At 47.7% G+C, this 19,389-nt stretch overlaps 1 protein-coding gene across 1 annotated transcript in view; it reads right to left on the reverse strand.

Annotated features, from left to right (window-relative positions):
* Window positions 1-3,723: 3,723 nt before the first annotated feature.
* Window positions 3,724-19,389, reverse strand: part of GLDN (gliomedin) — a 59,553-nt gene continuing 43,887 nt past the window's right edge. The window contains exons 5-10 of the mRNA XM_037143058.2: window positions 13,158-13,295; window positions 10,564-10,710; window positions 7,842-7,925; window positions 7,619-7,744; window positions 6,370-6,520; window positions 3,724-4,570 (exon numbers count right to left, since the gene is read on the reverse strand). Of these exons, the coding sequence (XP_036998953.2) occupies window positions 4,093-4,570; window positions 6,370-6,520; window positions 7,619-7,744; window positions 7,842-7,925; window positions 10,564-10,710; window positions 13,158-13,295 (1,124 nt within the window). The 3' untranslated portion in view covers window positions 3,724-4,092. The remainder of the gene's footprint in view (window positions 4,571-6,369; window positions 6,521-7,618; window positions 7,745-7,841; window positions 7,926-10,563; window positions 10,711-13,157; window positions 13,296-19,389) is intronic.

Raw genomic sequence — 19,389 nt, forward strand, 5'->3', positions numbered from 1 at the left:
GAGACACGTCTAGAGAAGGTTACGAAGAAGCTTTGTAGACCAAAGCAGCATGTTCTTGAATTGTTTTTTTAAAGATTATTATTACCTGGGGGCAGTTTCATTATAAATTTGCTGCACAACCGAGGGACCTTTTTTTGGTTCTGTTCTGGCGGTGGGAGGTGCTAACTACCTAATCAAACAGTCCAGCAGACCGAAGCTGTCAGCTGTGTCCCCGACCAGTGCTTGAATAAAGCTGTACAAATAGCAGGGTCACCCTGGCTTCCTGCAGGAATGAGCTATAAAAGTAACAACTATAATTTACCAAGAATTATATTATTTTCAGAGCATTTCTCATTCACAGAGAAAAATCAAAGGTGGTTAAGGAATACTATACCCACATTTTACAAGAAACAAGTTAAAGGCATTAAGAAATTGCCCAAATTCATACAAATCCAATTTTGGTTTTTTTTTTTTCATTTTTTTGGCCCCAAATGTTATGTTCTTTTAAGTTGCCTCACCTATGCCAACAAATTAGCAAGTTTTCATTGCACTTATGTCTGTGTCTCTCAGTCCTAACTACTGGTGTTGCATTTTACTTATTTTTCTGTAGAGAAAACATGGTCCGTATCAGCGAGTTTTCAGTATTCGGAAGGGGCTAGCAAACTGCAGAAGTTTCAACAGAAACGCCACCTGGTGTGATCCCACCACAATGGTGCTTTGGTTGTTGTTTTACTTTTGAATGTTGCATGTAAATTGCAAAGCATTAAAAATAACAATACACTTGTTTCAACATGCGATTGTATTCAGCAATGATTATTTTATTGGCTAATTAGATTAAAGTTAAACAAAATTACAACCCCCCAAAAAGACATTCACCATCATTGGTTTTTGAGAATTGTTCAGAGTCTGTGGTTACGGTTTGGAAATGATGACTTTTAATGACGTGCTGCACAAGGTCACAGCAGCGGATGAAAACGGAAAAGCCCCGTCACACACACACTTCTCCTTCCACGGCTTAACGCAAACAGTCATAGCCAACACGTCCTCCCTGCAGCTGGAAGACAACACCTGGCTCTTCAAGAGCTGGCCTGTCTCATTCGACTTTTCCCCTTGCGACCTTGAGGGAAATAAGACTGTCAAGATGCCTAAGATCAGAACTCAGTCGTTTGAAAACTTCCACTCCAGAACTCTTCCTCTGTCCTAACACCTGTCCTCAGTGATACGGTGAGACCATCATTGCCCGCACGGCTTCAATTGGAGGCGTTATCAATGCAAAGAAAATGCTTTGAAATAGGGTCCAACCTACCTTTGAGGTCAGGGTGGGTGGTTTTATTTACTTTCCAGTGGGAAGCTATCTACTTCAGATGAAAGAAGAATTAGAGAATTATCTGGTTTGGTTCTAACATCAGAAGTGCAGAGTTTTGGAAAGTGCTTTAAAGCAACGTTGGTAATGAGTGGCCGTGGAGACTGTGGAGACGTGTTATCTGGACTTAAAAGCATTCGGTTGTGCATCTGCTTTAGCAGCGAGCCCAGACCTTTTGTTTCTTTAATCAAGCACCGCTTGCAGGAAAAATGAGTAAAATCTTAATTCTTCCCCTCTGTAAAGGCAAGCTTTCAGCCGTATAAAATTATCCATAAGAACTCAGTCAAACCCGGTTGTCCTTTTATTACTCTGCCATAACAAAAACAAAGCACGCAGCCCACTGTAAGCTTCTCCAGTAGTGAGTGTGTAATTCTTCACCCACAGCTGGGGCAGCCGAGATAGGTCAGATTTCAAGCAAGATTGGGGCTTCTAAAACTTCTTCCTAAAAGGGATACATGCAAATTTAAAAACTAGCCTTTTTGGTCGCTCCCACATGTACAGTTAGTGTTGCACATGTTACTATGACTACATGGCTGTTGCTATGAAATTATGTTCATATCCAGGTCCTCTGTGTCCAGCAGCGTGACACATATTCAAATACTTTGAAGGAAGACTGGCTTTCATTAGATACATTGGTCTTGAATATGAAACTCTATTTTACTTTTCTACAAAGTATGAATCTGAAGAGTATTTTTTTAAAGCGTGATGATATAACAACACAAGCAATCTAATTAAAAAGTGGGAGGGAACGTTTTCAATACCCTTATTTTGAGAACACAACAGAAAATTCCCTCATAGCGCCTACATATTTTCAGTGGAGAGATTTAAATATTTAAATCAGCACATCCCCTAAGTTTTAAAATGCTTCCATTAATAAAGTATAACACCAGGACTCAGAGTCTGTGAGCATGGATTTGGCCCCAGGCAAAAAGCTGCAGGAGCGCCTCCCCAGCCACACGTGGATTCAGCGAGGGAAACAGGTTCACGTGAGATTTTCCCTAGGCCCCCTCCCGGCTGCCGGGCCCTCGCAGCTTCCCAGGTTCCTCTCTCCTCTCCGTGGCTCTGCCAGCAGAAGGACGTTTCACGAACTGAGTCGGCAGGAAATGTAGGTGTTTCAGGGCATTTCGGAGCAAGTTAAACTGGATTTTCTCCTGGCTTTCAAAGGGACTTGATGACACCCTATAAAACTATATTAGAGAAGGACGGTTCACTAACTCGGTTTGGAAGTCCCCTGAATTTTGCGCTGTCTTCACCCTTTCCCTCCATCAAAAATCTCACATCATGTAATTGGCCGCTGTGGGGTCTGGAACAGAACACAACGTAACAGGCTCTCGTGAATCGGCCCTTCCAGGAATCAGGCTCACTTTGCATTCTAAGCCAGCAGTTTCCAACCCTTCCCACCTCATGGCACACATAAACTCAGTACTAAAATCCTATAGCGCACCAAAAAAGTATATATTTTTTGCTGATCTGCCCCCCAAAATTGGTTTAATTTTTATTCATTCACACCAGATGGATGTTGTGTTGGCTGTTGTCATTTTTTAATTCGATCATCTAAGGGAAAAGAGGTCAGTGCCTCAGACTAAACAGTCAAGTATTGCATGTTTTAAAAATTCTTGCAGCACACCAGTTGAAAATTGCTGCTCTGGATCCAGGATGGGCAGACTGGCTGTAAAGGGCCAGAGGGTCAGTGTTTTAGACATTGAGGGCCACTGCTCAACTTCCTGGCAATGAATCAACTCTGCCATTATAAAGCAAAAGTAGTCATAGGCTATCACGCCCATATGCATATAACTGTGTTCCAATAAAACTTTATCTACAAAAACTGTTGATGGGCTGGCTTTGGCCCGAGGGCCATGGTTTGCCCTGCCCTGTTCTAATGAACTACAAACGGTGCCTCTCTTCTGAAAACTGCCAAGGGCTTCCCATATTCTTAGCCAGCTGTGCCCCCACACACAATATTCACTGCTCTGATAGTGGGTACATAGCTGTGGTAGAAGAAGTCAGTGAGACCTGAGAACTCAGTTTATGACTCACAGAGGCAAATGAGCATGATCAGAAACTGATAGGAGTGTGGAAGGGCCTATTTCGGTTTATTAGAAAAACTGGGCATGTAGCTGTTGCTGGATCAGCAAGCAGGAGCTGAGGAGGATGGCCATTCTGGTACGGGGGTGGCAGGCGCAGAGAAAGGGAACACACTATTGGTAATGTGGCATCTCGGCAGCCTCCACGGGTCCGTGCCCCTTCCCAAGGCACCAAGTACAAGACAGCGCTAAAGAATTCATTGCTCAAGCAATTGGGCTGATGAACTCAGAGGTAAATCTGCTCAGCCCATGGCTACAAACAAAACAAAATGAAACAAAACCCCCAAATATATAAAAATTGTAAAAGCAGCAATGGCCAAAAATCACAGAATTCCCTATAGGTAGAGAAAACCTTACCCATCCTCTTAGCCAGCTCTTTCACATTACCCATGGGTGGGGGTGGGGCGGGGGAGGGCCTGCCACGGAGGGGTAACTTGCCCAACTAGTTTGTGGAGGAATCACCAAATCTCAGCCATTGTGACTTCCGATCTCTTCATTTCCTTTAAAGTATCTGAATGTAAAGGGCATCTACCAACCATATAAACTCTCACGTCATGAAACTATGACAGCTAGGTACCTGGCTACCCTTAATGACAGTTTTCTGTTGGGACATAAATGGTGCCAGGGGAGCCCTGAAGCTTACTGAGGGGAACAGAATGAATTCTGTCACTGGTTTAACGTAGCCGACAAAAATCGCACAGGATAGAGCATTAAATGGCCATCTTCCCAGGAATATAAATGCTGGTCTCTCCTGTTGTACGATAACATGGCGAGAACAGACTGAGTAGTTCTTAAATCGAAGTTTGCATTGATCTGTTTCCCTCCTACCAAATCAAAGGCAAATGTTATCCTCATATCTTTGGTGTCCGTGACGTAGAGGATCCCTCGGGCGATGAAGGCATTGCCGGCCTTGGATTTGGGGTAGGTGGTATTGATGTGCTGCACCACAGAGAAGGTGCTCTGGTCCAGCCGGGCGACGAGGATGCTCGAGCCATCCACACTGGAAGCGTAGATGATCCAAAGGCCCTTCTCATCTACAGCCAAATTGAAATATGTCTTGGAATTGGCAAAGAGGTATTTTCGATCAAAATACAAGGCATTTTCAAGCTTCAGAGTTTGCGATGTTTCTTTGCCAAATTCAAATCTGGAATGTGTAAAAAAAAAGTAGATATGAGCCACCATTTTTGTGGACAAGGGTATTTTTTTAGCCTCTTCTATTAAACTGGGGTGGGGCCTGTGATTCTGAATTTCTAGTAAGTTCCCGGGCCATGCCCACTCTGAGCAGCAGGGGAGTAAAGGACAGTGACTACATCAAAGTGTCCGCCTACCAGCCATGTGACCCCAGGGAGATTCCTTGTCAAGACCCCACGTCAAGAATCCTCAAGTGTTTGCTGACCTCCTGAAATGCCTCCTCAAAGTTTCTCCCCCCTTTGGAGGGGCCTCCAAAGACGATCTGGCCCAGTCCTTTCATTTTATTGGGTCGGCCAAAATGTCCATTACTTTTTTTCGTAAAATAAAAGACACGTTTTGCACTTTCACCCACAACTTTATTGATTTGGATATTTGGAGTATGTCAGCTATCTCCTGCTATTGGCTTCCAGTGGGTAGAGTCCAGAGGTGCTGCTAAACATCTTCCAGTGCATCAGATGGCCCCACAGCAAAGAATTATTCGGCCAAAATGTCAAAAGTACCAAGAAACTCCACAAACCACTTTTGACACGTTCAATCAATCACAGCACCTTCTCCATACATTGCACAGTTTCAGCTGCATTTTTAGCTTTCTTGAAATAATAAAGCATACTATACTGAAAATGTGTATCTTCTTCCATGTTCAATATTAAAAATGGCTGCACAAAAATTTATCAATTTTGAAGTTTTTTAATGCATGCTGATGTGACAGCTGTCACAATGCAGTCTAACAAAATTGTTTTAAATGAAGTTAAAGACAACTAAACACTACTGCAGCCATTGTACAGAAAAATATAACTGACTTTTTGGCCAACCCAATACATTTGAAAAAGGAGAAGTGACTGGCCCAGGAATACAAGTAACTAGCCGAGCCAAAGTTTGAACTTGAATTTCCAACTCCAAGTTTTTCGGGGTCTTTCTCCACTCTGTTGTAATTTTTAAGTCAAAGTTTCACAGCAGCCTAAGTTAAGAAAAAAGTCTCCAGCTGGAAGAGATGTAGCAAGGTCAGGCTGTGAAGTCATGTCTGCTGTGTAACTGGATAAGTGAAGCTACACATGGAGCCCCTGCCAGCTGTCTGATGTGGCCGACTCCAAGTCCAGACTGTATCATAAAGTGAATTTATGATTCAAAAGGTTCCTGACTCCGGAATGAAAATTCAGACATTAGGCTGAAAGAAAAGAGAAACACTGGAGGGTGCTATTGAGCAGCAGAAGAAGTGGGACGCTGAAGCAGGTTTGAAAACAAAACAAAACAAAACAGAGAAGAGGGGGGTTCCAGAAGGCTCTGCATGCCCATCTCAGCTCACGGGGCGCTCCTTCCCCTGAACCCCTGGAATTCAGGACTGCCATCTGGTCCCTGTCTGGCACTGGCAGGGACCGATTTCGGGCTGTGGCACCTTGCTGCCAGAGGGACCTCTGGGTTCTGGCTGCAACCTTTCTCCAAAGGCGAGAAAGCTGCATCTCTAACCACTCCAGGTCTCTCTCTGGCTCCAACCTTGCTCTTGGTCTCCAGACCAGTAATAAATGCAGACCCCAGGGAGGGGCTGGGACTCAGGGCTGGCTCATTCACTGTCTCCTGCGGTTCGGTTCATCGAGGCAGCAAACCCTGACCGGCCTCGGACTGTGTGCCAGGCCCCGGGGACACAATGCGATGGAAACACAGTGCCGACCCCTAAACAGCTCGCGGATGACTGGAGTGCCACAGCGGGCGCTGTCTGGGCTGCAGGAGAAGGCGCTGCGGGGGCCAGTGACTCACCTCACTATGGTGTTGGAGCCCCCTTTGTGGTAGTAGAGGGCGCTATTGTAAACCGCGTGCCCACAGCCGTGGAAGTAATACGGGAGATGGATGAGCGAGTAACTGCCGTTCAGCAGGGAGGGCTGGTCTTTGAACTCCTTCACCCTGATGCCTGCGGAGGGAAGCGCAGCAAAGACTGTTACCTGCCTGCCCTCTGGTCTGGCAGTCAGAGCTTGGGAGCGAGTCAGGGGAGGAAGGGGAAAGGACCGAGGCTGGAGCGAGAGGTCCTGCAAGGGTCCTCGTCCAGTTGGAAGAGTGTCAGACTCCCAAACTCAAAGTCCAGTTCTCTTCTACAGATTCTGGTCTGTCTTTTGAGAACAGTAGCCACAGAGTCAGCTTTGTTCTTCCCAGGAAAACGTGTCACCCCCTCCCCATCCAACTCCAGACTTTACAAAATTTTCTCTGAGGCTGACACAGGCCTCTCCCAGGAAGAGCAGATACCTAGCAGTTATTCAGTCAGCTCCTGCCTCCTCCTGCCCTCCACAGTGTCGGCCGCTAACTCACACCCTTCCTCTGTCCTTTGGAGCCACAGAACGCTTCTCAGGTGGTCATGGGGCAGTCACTACAGCTGAACCGTTAGCCGTGATGAAAAGAAGCCACATACCGGGCAGCTACTGCTCCGACCGGTGGGTGTGGCCAGACCCCTCTGGAACCAGGTCACTGCTACACGACTGACCAGCAATTCCTGAGCACCTCCCTTTGTGGCAGAGTGACTAAGGCCATGCTCAGAACCCTGCAAGATGGCACTTCACCTTCTCCCCTGGGCTCTCTGTCCACCTGATAGCTGAGAACGACGACCAAAAAGTACTCCTGGGGGGCAGGGGCCGGTGCCAACCTCCGAGACAAATGGGTCTCTGGCATTTCTACCCCATTGTGTTTTGAGAGTTTATGAGGCCATCAGCCATACAACCATGTTGTTTCCTTCTGGATGCTTTGCCTAAAATCGGGTGAGCTACACGGGGTGGGGGGCGCCCTGGTCACGTCCCTGCCACCTGTACAGCAAGGGCTGCCCTCAGTGCGCTCAGAGGAGGAAACCGTCCTGCCCCGCCCCTTCCCCGTCCCTTCCCCGCCCCGTGCTTTCTGAAACAGTGGTTGCTAGACCCAGCAGCGGGGATCCCGGGCACACACAGAGAAAACCAGCCTGCACATAGGCAATGAATGAAAGACACAAAGACAGTGCAGACACAGATTACCTGCCAAGTGGGAGTACCTGAAAAATGTTCAGTCACCCAGATCCGCTCATCACTCTTGTTGGCAGACTCTCTTATCCAGGTCCCAAATGTCTCCGCGACCTTTAGTACTTGTGTTGCATTTCCAATGGAAGTGATCATGGATTCTGCCAAAAGAGGAGGAAAAACAGTTACTTACCTGCCAATGATGACTTTAAGGCATCCAATTTCTGAATTTCAAAATAGGATGCTTTGGTTCTGTACCGGCCTGTGGGGAATGGTGTTCACTGACTTTCTCGTCGGCTTTGCCAACCAAGGTATCATCGTTGGGGATAGCACATGTCTCACCTAAAACAACAACAGCAACAATCAGAGCAGGTGCAGCTGGCGCGCTGGGCCTCGTGCAAGTCTACACCTGGCGCTCTCCCCACCTCAGTCCAGACTCTAGGCCCACGAGCATCCCTTGCAATAGGCCCACCAAGGTTTTTGGTTGCTTGCTTTTGAACAACATCAAGCCATACAATTCCACACTTCCCCCCTTCATTGGTGAGTTCCTAACAAGCTTTCCGTGACCACAGTTGCTAAGATGGTACCATCCCCAGAGGATGTCCTTAAAAGCGGAAAGGTGGCCTGAGCCAGCTCAGTCCGGACTCAGCAACCTGAGGGAAAGAGGGGCTTGCTGATACTTTCCTGGCCTCTTGGGGCAGGTGGTATTGTCATGATTGCAACTTTCTGGAAGATACTCCATTTCAGAGAAGCTGATGCAGGGGTAGGAGGGAGAACCTCAGGAGGGGGCCCACTTCACCTCCTCTTTCTGGACTGCCAGGAGCAGGCAGCCCAGCCTGGCACATTTGAGCCCATCGCCACATCTGCCCACCCTCCCCTGCTTGAAGGCCTCTGGCTCTCAGGTCCTCGACGGGCACCTTACTCACACTTGGTTTTAGGCTGCACCTGAGCTGGGATCCATCCTACACACTTTGTCCTTGTTCCCGTAACAAATGGGCTCAATTCGGACCTTTGGTGAGGAGGTGGCTCCGGGTGGCAGGAGCAGGACAGGAGGGAGGGGGGGCATGGCCACTCCAACGAGGAGAGGGAGTGGGCTGGCTGGGGGAGGGCCCTGGTCTGGGGCAGGTTGGGGCCCATCGGGCTTTCTGGGAAGGCCAGACTCATTCTGACGGGTTCACATCACCCTGTGGCTGCTGGATAGAAATCAGCACCTCCTCGGCTGTCAATGAGGAAGCTCACAGAAAAATCCGGAGAGGTTTCTTCATCAGCCAGGAGGGGGCGGGGCCCTCCGTGATCTCTAAGCTGGTTTCTAGCAGGACGCGCCCTGTTTCTCTGAATTCCTCTGGCATCCCCGGAAAGCAGTCTCAGTGACCTGCACCGACTCTCCCGCAGGTGGTCCCGCTGCCTCTGAGTGTCACCCTGAGTGTCCCCTGAGGAGCTCGGGCTTTGCACAAGAAGGGACAGGGAGATCCTCCTGTTCTTAGTCTGAAGAAAAGGCTCTCATTAATTTCTGTTGTACCAACCTGCTTCTAAAGCTGTGGGGGTGGGGGGAGAGTAAAGAAATGGGATTGGAGCAGGAGAGAGGGCCAAGGTCACTTGCAGGGACCGAGGACCCATTTCTAGGGGGCAGAGTGGGAGATAATGGCCTCTGTTGTTTAAACCTTCACAACTCTGTTTTCACAGCTCTGGGGGCCCCACCCCTGCCGCCCAGCCTCGGGGGACACAGGCCGGGGGGGGGGAGGAGAGTGCTCCTCCAGGCACCCTCTGTCACTGGCTGATGGAGCCTTGGGAATCCAACTCCATAAAGCTCAGGTCAGATCTCCCCTTCGCTCATGCAAGAAAGGGCTGATGCTAATGGAGGTGGTGGCACCGAATGCCAGCGAAGGAGCAGCTAACTGCCAGGGGGAATTATAATCAGGCTCCATTTATGGGGGTGGGGAGCACGTGAGACATCTTTGAAAGCACAGATTTGCCCACTCTTACAGCTGAGTGCATGCCCCCAAAATGCCTTCCAGGAAACACAGTGCACCGAAGAGAAGTAAAGAGTGTTTAGGAAAGTGGCTGTGAACTCCACAGCGGGTGTGACCGACACGCCAGTCAGGACCTCCTGTCCGCTGCTGAAGCGAGAGCGTCAAGTGGTGCCTGCTCTCGGCCTAAGTAGGTGAGCAGATCCCAGGTTACTGCCTTTGGGGAGAAGGTCTAGCACCGCCCTAGAAGTATTTTCCATAGTATGGACCTTGATTTCTAAGTAGTTTTCCATCCTGTGGCCACCCCTATCACAAACTGGCCAAAGAACCAGTTCTGTCGGCCTACCAGAGGTCAAGTTCCCTTGCTTTTAGTCTCAAAGTGTGAATTTCCACCTCCAAAAGGAAGATGTTTATAGAGTAGGGGCTCTAGGGCCAGGCACACATGGCTCTGGAGACCAGCTCTGCCCCTTACTACTGAGTGTTTCAGGTCTGTGCCTGTGAATGGGTGACAATAACAACTCCTATACGCTAGCATTGCTGGGAGAATTAAATGAAGTAAGCACTTAGCACTGCACCTAGCACATTGTTAGCACTCAAAGCTTAGTGGTGGTGGTGGAAGTGCTGCAGTGTTTGTGGGGAGTTAACCCATCCGGACCCCCATCAACTGCTCCAGCATCAGTCAAGCCCATTAAGCTTCAGGAGTGAGTGGTTTGGCCGTCAGGACTAGTTCAGGGGAGGGGGTGGTGGATTTGGCAAGGAAGAGGAATAGTCTGGTAACTAGATGGGGAGAAGTGAGGGAAGGGGGTGGGAAGCCCGGTTCTAACCCGCCACCAGTCTCATCCAGGGGACAGACTGCCCAGGCCTCCCACAGATATGTAGCAAGGGGGAGCTCTTGGGATAAAATTCGGCTTTGGATAAAATCTACTCCCTCTGCTTAAAAAATCCAGTCACAGAGCCCGAGAGTTGGGACCACTAGTGGAGGAGGCAGGTTCCCTGGGGCAGGGATTGGTGACCTGGGCACTGGCCGTTGAACATGTTTGGCTGCCGAGGAGGGGCTTTGGATCTTCTTCCAGGGGACCCTGGGGGTCCTGGAGGTCCTGGTGGCCCAGGAGGGCCGGGTGGGCCAGGTGGGCCGGGTGGGCCTGAGTCGCCTTTGACACCTGGAGAGAGAGAGACAGAGAGAGAGACACAGAGAGAGAAGGTAGAGGGTAGGGGAGATTGATTAAAGAGCCATAATCAGAGTTGGGTTTCACACAAAATAAAAAGAGCAGGAGTCCCTCCAGGGAGCCTCGCCGAGCAGCGCCTCCTGCAGGTGACCGCGCTCTAGCACCTGCCCGGGTGGAGCTGAAGAAGCCCCCGCAGCGAGGGCTGAGTTCCAACCCTGTGCCAGGAACTGCGCTGAGAATTTTATATCTCCTCGTGGCCACTCTCTGCCGCTCTAGGAGGGAGCCTCTCTGTGACTCAGTCTTAGGGAAGTTGAGTGTTTGCCCAAGGTCACAACCCAAATAGGCTGGACCGCAGCCTCAGGTGTGTGTCACTCCAAAGCTCATCCTATTTCACTGGCTGGTGTCCGTGGACTCCAACTCTGCCTGCTCAGCAGAATCGCTCAAGGAGATTTAATACACTTCTTATGCCTGGGCTCCCTCCCAGTCCGCTTAGATCAGAACTATAGGGATGGGGGTTACCTGAATTTTTAAAAAATATTTTTTAAAAATTTTCAATCACAGTTAACATATTATATTAGTTTCAGGCATACAGTATATATAGTGTTAGATACTTATATAACTTACAAAGTGATCACCCCAATAAGTCCAGTGCCCATCAGACACCACACAGTTATTAAAATATCAGTGACTGTATTCCCTATGCTGTACATGACATCCCGAGACTGTTTTTATTCATCTGTATTTTCCAAAGTGTCCTGGTAGGCAGCCAGGTATGAGAAGCACCGCTCTGCGTGGTGGGGGAAAGAAGGAGCCCCTGTCCAGCTTCCAGACCGTGACTGGGCAGCTTAGCCCTGCTGAGTCTGTTTCTTCATCTCCAGACTGAGTCTCACACTCTTTGGGGAACGGGCTCTTGAGGAGGACTGAGGCCCCTGGGTGAGCGCCTCACAGCTGGAACCCCTCCACACCTAAAGGCGGCCATTTCTCTAACTTCCGGTGGTCGGTGTGGGCGCAGGCCTCTGCAGGGGCCGCTGGTTCTGGAGTTTTCATAGGGATGCCATGAGGCTGGGCCACTCAGCCCACTAGTTCTACCTGCCTGTCCAGGGCGACACTGGTGATCTAAGGTCTCTTTACCTGCCTCTTCCCAGTCAGACCAAATAAGCCTTTTCAGTCTCTCAAGAGTGGGCAAGCATGGGTCACTTCAGAGGGGGCGGAGATCTGTAGGCCAGGCAGACACGGTCCAGCCGGACTAGGCCTCCTCCGCTCTCGGACCAGAGGGCACACTCAGCTCTGGCCTGGCCTCCGGAACTCGAATTCTTTCAGGGAGGCTGCTTTTCCGAATGGCTTGTCATCACCCACCCGCCTTACTCAGCAGTATATGGGAAGGCTGTATTCTGGATGTACTGACTTCCCACGTGACTGAAGTGCACATGATCTTATACTTTCAAAGGATATTCATGTATGTAACCCTGTGAAAGCACCTCTTAAGTTTCGTGCACTTTGCAGAGCATCCTCCCCTGTTGATGAAACAAAGCATACTCAATGGAATTTGGTCTCACCTTGATGCTTCGGTCTTAGCACAGTGTCCAGCAAATAGGCACTCAGTACGTTTTCAGTGGATGAATGGGCAAATGATTCAGGGTCATTATTCTGAACACCTATCATCTTAGCTTCCTAAGGACAGACGTCATGTCTTACTCACGTTCATGTTCATAGTCTCAGCTCTTAGCAAAGCCCCCAATTCATAAATGCTGCCCTTTGATATTCAAGAAATGTGTACTGAATACATTAATAGGATAGTTAGGTTTTTATGATACAAACGATTCCAAAGTATTGTGCTTTTAAAATTCCTTGCCTCATGACCATCAACTGTCACCTGCTCTTTCCACTACGTGAGCGTCTTTCTGGGCTCACTGCACCTCCACCTCCTCCCCATAGACACCAACTATCTGCTTTTAAAAGCAACTATCTGGGCTAAAAACTAGAAAAAGAACACCAGCAACTGTGTTTGCCCTAATTCTCCATGTCAAAGGCTCAGGATAAGGGCCTGTCTTGACTGCAAAGAAAAGGCCTGTGTTTTCCGTCAGCGTATGTTCAATTGCTTGCTGGCACATATTATTTTGGATTGTGCTGGATTTAATAGATATTTGGGAAAAATGAAGCTTTTTCCTTCATCCTAATTTAATCCGACCACAATGTTTAGAGCTGAATTATTTAACCTCCTTCTGCTTAGATGCCAGATTTGGTCTTGCCAACACTGGGGTAACCAACATGCTTGGTGTTCTCCTTTTTGAAAGCCCAGAACTCTGAATCAGGCTACAAGATGGCCACATAAGGCAATCGAGTCGAGAACACCCGGAACAGTGCCCCGCCCCCTTATCAAAGCCCAGGCAGATCTCTGGGCCTGTTCGCCCTGGGAGAGGGCCCAGGCGCCAGCCTCTTACCTGTGGGGAGCACGTCATTGGACACGTCCCCCTTGTCCCCCTTTTCACCCTTCTGCCCCACTGGGCCCTCGTTTCCGGTCAAGCCCAGTTCACCAGGGTCTCCCTTTTGCCCTGGAATCCCTGTGGCTCCAGGTAGCCCTGAGAAAAACAACGACATATTAGCCTGTTGCACAAGGAATTCTGACACACTACTTTGTGATACCATATCATGTATTTTAAAAGTGAAGCAGCTTCAAAAACCAAATAACTAATACAAACAACCATTTTAGGACAGGAGCATGGCCATCTTTAAAGAACAACATTTCCAGGAGGCTCTGACGGAACACTCTTAGAGACATTTGGCTGCAATAACCGGCTGAAGAGAGGGCAGAACCACAAGAGGGACAGTCACAAGAAGAGAAACGTAAGGCTTGATCAGAAGTCTGATGCCTCCACGCAGGTTGGATGGAGCACTGTGAGGGGCTGACATGGTGCTGTTAACAGTGGGTGACATCATCTGCATTATTTGCTTGACTCCTCACAACATTTTGGAGTAGAGGCTGGGGATTTATCCTTGCTCCCATTTTTAGACATTGGAACTAAGGCCAACAGTGGTTATCACTGATGCTGCTAAATGGGCATCAAAGATCCCCTGACACCATCACCAATTTCTGTGGCATTCCAGTACAAAATGCTTTTACTCAAAAGAGCAAAACAAGGAAAGTTACTCCAGGACAGGCATTAAGCTGGATGGGTACAGTGTGAACAAACTGCAGTGGGTGACATTTCCAGTCCAGGGGAGCCATCATGACAGGACTTGGGGCCCTGCCACACCCAGCTGGGAACAGTCGGGGTGTGTGCCATGTCCCATCCCAGCACTGCCCCAAGGAAAGCACAGGTTTCTGATCCCTGGGAGAAGGAAGCAAACTGGGTTCGTCTGACTGGCACAGCTTACGGCTGGTGGACCGTTTGCAGGAACCAGCTCAGGGAGCGGGGACCCAGCCAGAGCCTGGCAACTACATTGTGATGAAGAGACAAAAACAGGAGTTTGGGGACACAGAGGTGCCTAGCATTTTTGAGACAGACTGTGAGAGAAGAGGTAGTTGTGTAGAAAGAGCTGGGGAACTTTAGAACTTGAGTCTTTGGATGAGTAATGATCTGTGCAGAATGCAAGACAGGGAAAAGAATGGACAGAAGCATGTCTCTACGCAACCCTCCGAGCCCGCACAGGGGAAGGAAGTACTCATCCCACCTGTCAAGGGGGAGTGATCTCAGAAAAGGACGGGACACTGGGTAGAGTCTTGGAAAAGTCTTGTCGTAGTAGTGGGGCTAAATTAGTCTGGGAGTCAAGGCTGCCGTAGCAATGCTCAATAACAAGCTTTGAATGGACTAGGCTGATCTGCAAGTAGTTTAACTGCATGTCAGAATAGAGTCCAAAATTTGAATCATTCAGTTGAGGTGATACAGCAAATGAACAATTTAAAAGAAAATCGTATGATTATCTCAATGGATGCAGAAAAGGAATTTCATAAAATTTAACACCTATTCTTAAGAAAACTCTATTAAACTAGGAATAGAGGAAATGTCCTTAACCTGAAAGAGGGCATCTATGAAAAACCTATCGTCATCCTTAATGGTGAAAGACTGAGTGCTTTCTCCTACGGTCAGGAACAAGGCCAGGTGTCTACGCTTATCCCGTTTACTTCACACTCTGCTGGAGAAACGAGCCAGTGCAGAAAAGCAAGGCAAATGGGATAAAGGGCAGACATATTGGCAGGATGAATTAAAATTATCTTTATTTGCAGGTGACATGATTGCTAATGTACAAAACTTCAAGAAATCTACACAAGAGCTACTTGACCTTATAAGCTCCCAGAGACTCTGGGCCCTGCGAGGGGAAGTGATTGCCTAACACCGTGCAAAGCCATCACCAGACAGGATCAATTCACACGATCTCCTATTGCAGGGAGCCTGCTGTTCACTCCCATGACAGCCTCCTGGAAATATTGCTCCGTAGACATATTATTCAAAGTGACACAGATTTCAGGAAACAGGGAAGAGCCAGAGGCATGTTTGACAGCAAGCGAAACTTTGATTCCTTCCACAGTCTGAAGCCAAGCGGACTGAGGACCCACTGCCTTTTCTAACTGCACTGTCAGGCCTCATGCCTCTTCTTACAGGCTCTGCTGAGAGACTGCCCATTCACCCCTCTCCTGTGCCCCTCAGCTGGGACAGTCCCGCTCACTAGTGGTCATCCTTCTGGCGTCACAAAGGCCTCCCTCCAGATGTAAAATCAAACCTGGACGGCCCCACCCTCACTGCCTGCTAGCACCAGAGGAGTCAATGTAACTGTCCCAAGGGAATCTTGGAATTCCAGATTGGAAGGTACCTTAGAGGTCAGTTAGCTCAACCTTCCATCCAACCCTAAAAGCCCCTCTGCTACCCAACTGGCTCTCACAGACTTTCAGTGATGGGGAGATTATTGTAATCACATCACATCACATCACATCACATCACATCACATCACAGATCCTACTCGCATATGCTGCACTGCCACTGAAGGCAGTTATTCCCTGAAACATAAACCTGGAGCTGTCCATACCTTTGCCTTTACTCCAGAGGAATGATATGTATTCAAAATGGTTTCTGCTCTTCCAGACTTGAGGACCCTACACAGACCATCCCAAGGAAGACAGCATTGTGTGACAGAACCTTGAAGTGTTGATCAGTGTTAGAAAATGTAGGGACCAAAGAAACATTTGCTAGATTTCAGCCAATCATAAAAAAAGTCTCTGAAAACCCATGAAATTCAGCTGTAGCTGGGAGTCAGAGGCCTTGACTTCCCTGCCAGTGGTGATCTCAAGAGGGTGTCGTGACAGGTGGAGGAGCTGTGACACAAGAAGAGAAGGAGAAGAAGAGCAAAAACCAACCCCCACCCCCATTGTGGGAATTTGCTTTGCCATAGATTCAGTAACACAGGGAAAATCATGCCTCCCCGGTGGGTCATGGCTCATAATACATTTCTCCCAACAGCACCGGAAACCCAACGGTCTGAGCCATCCCTGCTGCATCAGAACATCTTGCTGAGAAGTGATTTGCTCACTTAAAGGAGCCCTTAATTGGGGACCTCTGCTTGAGAAGACGATCTTTTGTCGGTATTTTAAATAGGCAATTTGGCACATTATCTGTAGGACACAAAAGACAAGTCCGTTGCCATAGAGTCCAGCCAGCACAATGCATCAAGTACAACTGATACCGTTTAAAGGTTTCACATGCTCAGATTTAGCAAAGCTCAGGGAAATGGTATCTTCTCGTTACTCCAGGGTTTTCTTTCTCAGGCATTTATTCTAGTCACAAAAAGCCTTTCTGCATCATCCTATTGTCCCTTCTTTTCCTTTATGCCTACAATTCTCTTTCTCAGAAGGCCACGTGGGAAACAGGTCAACGTCCGTACTGTACTGCGGCTATTGCAAGGCAGCCCCCACGGGGTGGGTGTGTAAACTGAAGATATTAAAGATGCTGCTTAAAGGTGCATTCTGACACTTATCTGGGCGTGCATGATCATTTTTGAGCTTTTTTAAAAAAGAGGGTGGGGGCACACAGCACATTCCTGGAGCACCAAGCTCGAGTGATCAGGGACAGGAAGAACTAACATCATTGACGTGTCCACACTACCCAAAGCAACCTATAGATTCAGTGCAATTCCTATCAAGATACCAAAAGCATATTTCACAGAACTAGAACCAATATTCCAAAAACTTACATGGAACCACAGACCCAGAATAGCCACAGCAATCTTGAGGAAGAAGAACAACTTGGAGGAATTGCACTACCTGACACCAAACTACCACGAGGCCACAGTAATCAAAACAGCATCATACTGGCATAACAACAGACACACAGATCAACGGAACAGAATGGACAGCCCAGAGGTACACCTGTGCCTTTGTAGGCAATTAATATTTGACAAAGGAGGAAAGAACATATAATGAGGTAAAGACAATCCATTCTATTAACGGTGAAAAACCCCCATGAAACCCAGATCACCTTCTTGCACCATACACAAAAAGAAACTCAAAATAAATGAGAGGTTTAGGTGTTAGACTCAAAACCATAAAATTCCTAGAAGAAAACATAGGCAGTAAAATATTGGATATTTCTTGTAGCAGTATTTTTCTGATACATCTTCTTGGGCAAGGGAAACAAGAGAACAAAATGGGATCAAATCAAACCAAAAATTTTTTTCACAGCAAGAGAAACCACCAACAAAATAAAAAGACAGCCCACTGTATGGGAGAGCATAATCACCAACAGTACATTTGGTAAGGGGTTAATATCCAAAATTCATAAAGAAGTTACACAACTCAACACCAACCACGCAAACAGTCCAATTAAAGATGGACAAAGGACCTGCATAGACACTTCTTCAAAGGGGACAGTTGGCCGATAGACATGTGAAAAGATGTTCAATGTCACTAATCGTCAGAAAAATGCAAATTAAAACCACAAAGAGGTATCACCTCACACTTGTCAGAATGGCCGTCATCAATAAATCCACAAACAACAAGTGCTGACGAGCATGTGGAGAAAGGGCACCCTCATTCACTGTTGGTGGGAATGGAGATTGGTGCAGCCACTGTGGGAAACAGTATGGAGAGTCCTCGAAAAATTAAAAATGGATCTGCCTTATGACCCAGAGATTCCACTTCCAGGGATATATCCAAAGAAACACAAAACACTAATTTTAAAGAATATATAAACACTGCATTCAATATCTATGTTTAATGCAGTGTTATTTCTAATAGCCAAGATTTGGAAGCAGTTCAAGCACCCATTAACAGATGAATGAATAAATAAGCTGCTGTATATTTAAGCATGGAATACTACTCAGGCATTAAAAAGAAGGAAAACAAACCTTTTGCAACAGCATGTATGGATTTGGAGAGTATTATGAAGTGAAATAAGCCAGTCAGAGAAAGACAAATACCATATGATCTCACTTGTATGTAGAATCTACTGAACAAAATAAACTAACAGACAAAATAGAAAAAGACTCATAAAAGCAGCTGTCAGAGGGCAGGGGCCTGGGGGTCCTGGGGAGGCTGGGTGAAAAACGTAAAGGGATTAAGCAAACAAAAACGGAGCACTCACGGGCACAGACTGCAGTACGGCGTTTACCAGAGGGACGGGGTGTGGGGGAGTAGACGAGGGTAAAGGGGGGTAAATGGTGATGGAGGACACTTGACTTGGGGTGGTGAACACATCATACAACATACAGGTGATGTGCTATAGACTGATACACCTGAAACCGACATTTTATTTAACAATGTCACCCCAATACATTAATAACATTTTGAAAAAAAGAAACAAAGGGTGGGAGACCTTTTGTCTGCACACAACACAGTTTTTGTCTTTGCCCTCTTGTGACCACTGCCTCTGACAAAGCTCCCCTTGATCTCTGTTGACAGAGCTCCCGGCCAGGCCTTGGTGTCAGAAGTGCACTGCTTCCTAATCTCCTTCACCATCGGAGGACCTGGGCGTGCGTGGCCCTTTCTACCCCGCCCGGCTGTGCTCACACTGTCCCTTGTCGCCTGGACTCTGGCATTGTTTGTCCCACAGCTCCCGCCCGTCAGGCCTGGAGGCAGTACATTCTGCCAGAGGAGAAAGGCCAGACTCAGCTTGCTGGAGTGCTCTCTGCTGTTTTTCTTTCTCATGGGCCCACTCAGAAGAAGCTGTCTTGCCAGCTCTAGAGTCGGGAGGTGTGTGGTGTTGCAGGGTCGGCTCCAACCTCTTCACAGCAGGGGAGAGGAGGATGGCTTATTTTTGGCAGGACCATCTGTCGCAGACTGAGGGGTGGGGGCGGGGGCTGGAGGGTGTCAACAACACCCAGTCCCAAGACTGGGATGAACGAGGAGTAGGGTGTTTATTTCTGTTTTTATCAGGATTTGATTTTTAGAGAAGACACTGCAACATTCACTGTTAAGTGAGAAGGTGAGACAGATGGAGAGAAGGGAAATGTTTGGTTTTGTGGCAACAGAATGTCAAACTTCATAGAAGACGCTCGTTGCAGAATGACAACATTTAAGTTCTCTTTTAGGTTCAGTTCTACTCTCCAAATCTAAGTTGGTGTTTTCAAATAAATATAGGGATTTCCACTTAGATTTCCTTTTGGTCTAAAACCAAGTTTCTCCTTGCCTACTTTTGGAAACAATAGCTGACACTAATACAGTACTTACTCTGGGTCAAGCTCTAC

This window comes from Artibeus jamaicensis, unplaced genomic scaffold, assembly GCF_021234435.1.
Source record: "Artibeus jamaicensis isolate MK-2021 breed Jamaican fruit bat unplaced genomic scaffold, CSHL_Jam_final contig_548, whole genome shotgun sequence".
Taxonomy (NCBI): Eukaryota; Metazoa; Chordata; class Mammalia; order Chiroptera; family Phyllostomidae; genus Artibeus; species Artibeus jamaicensis.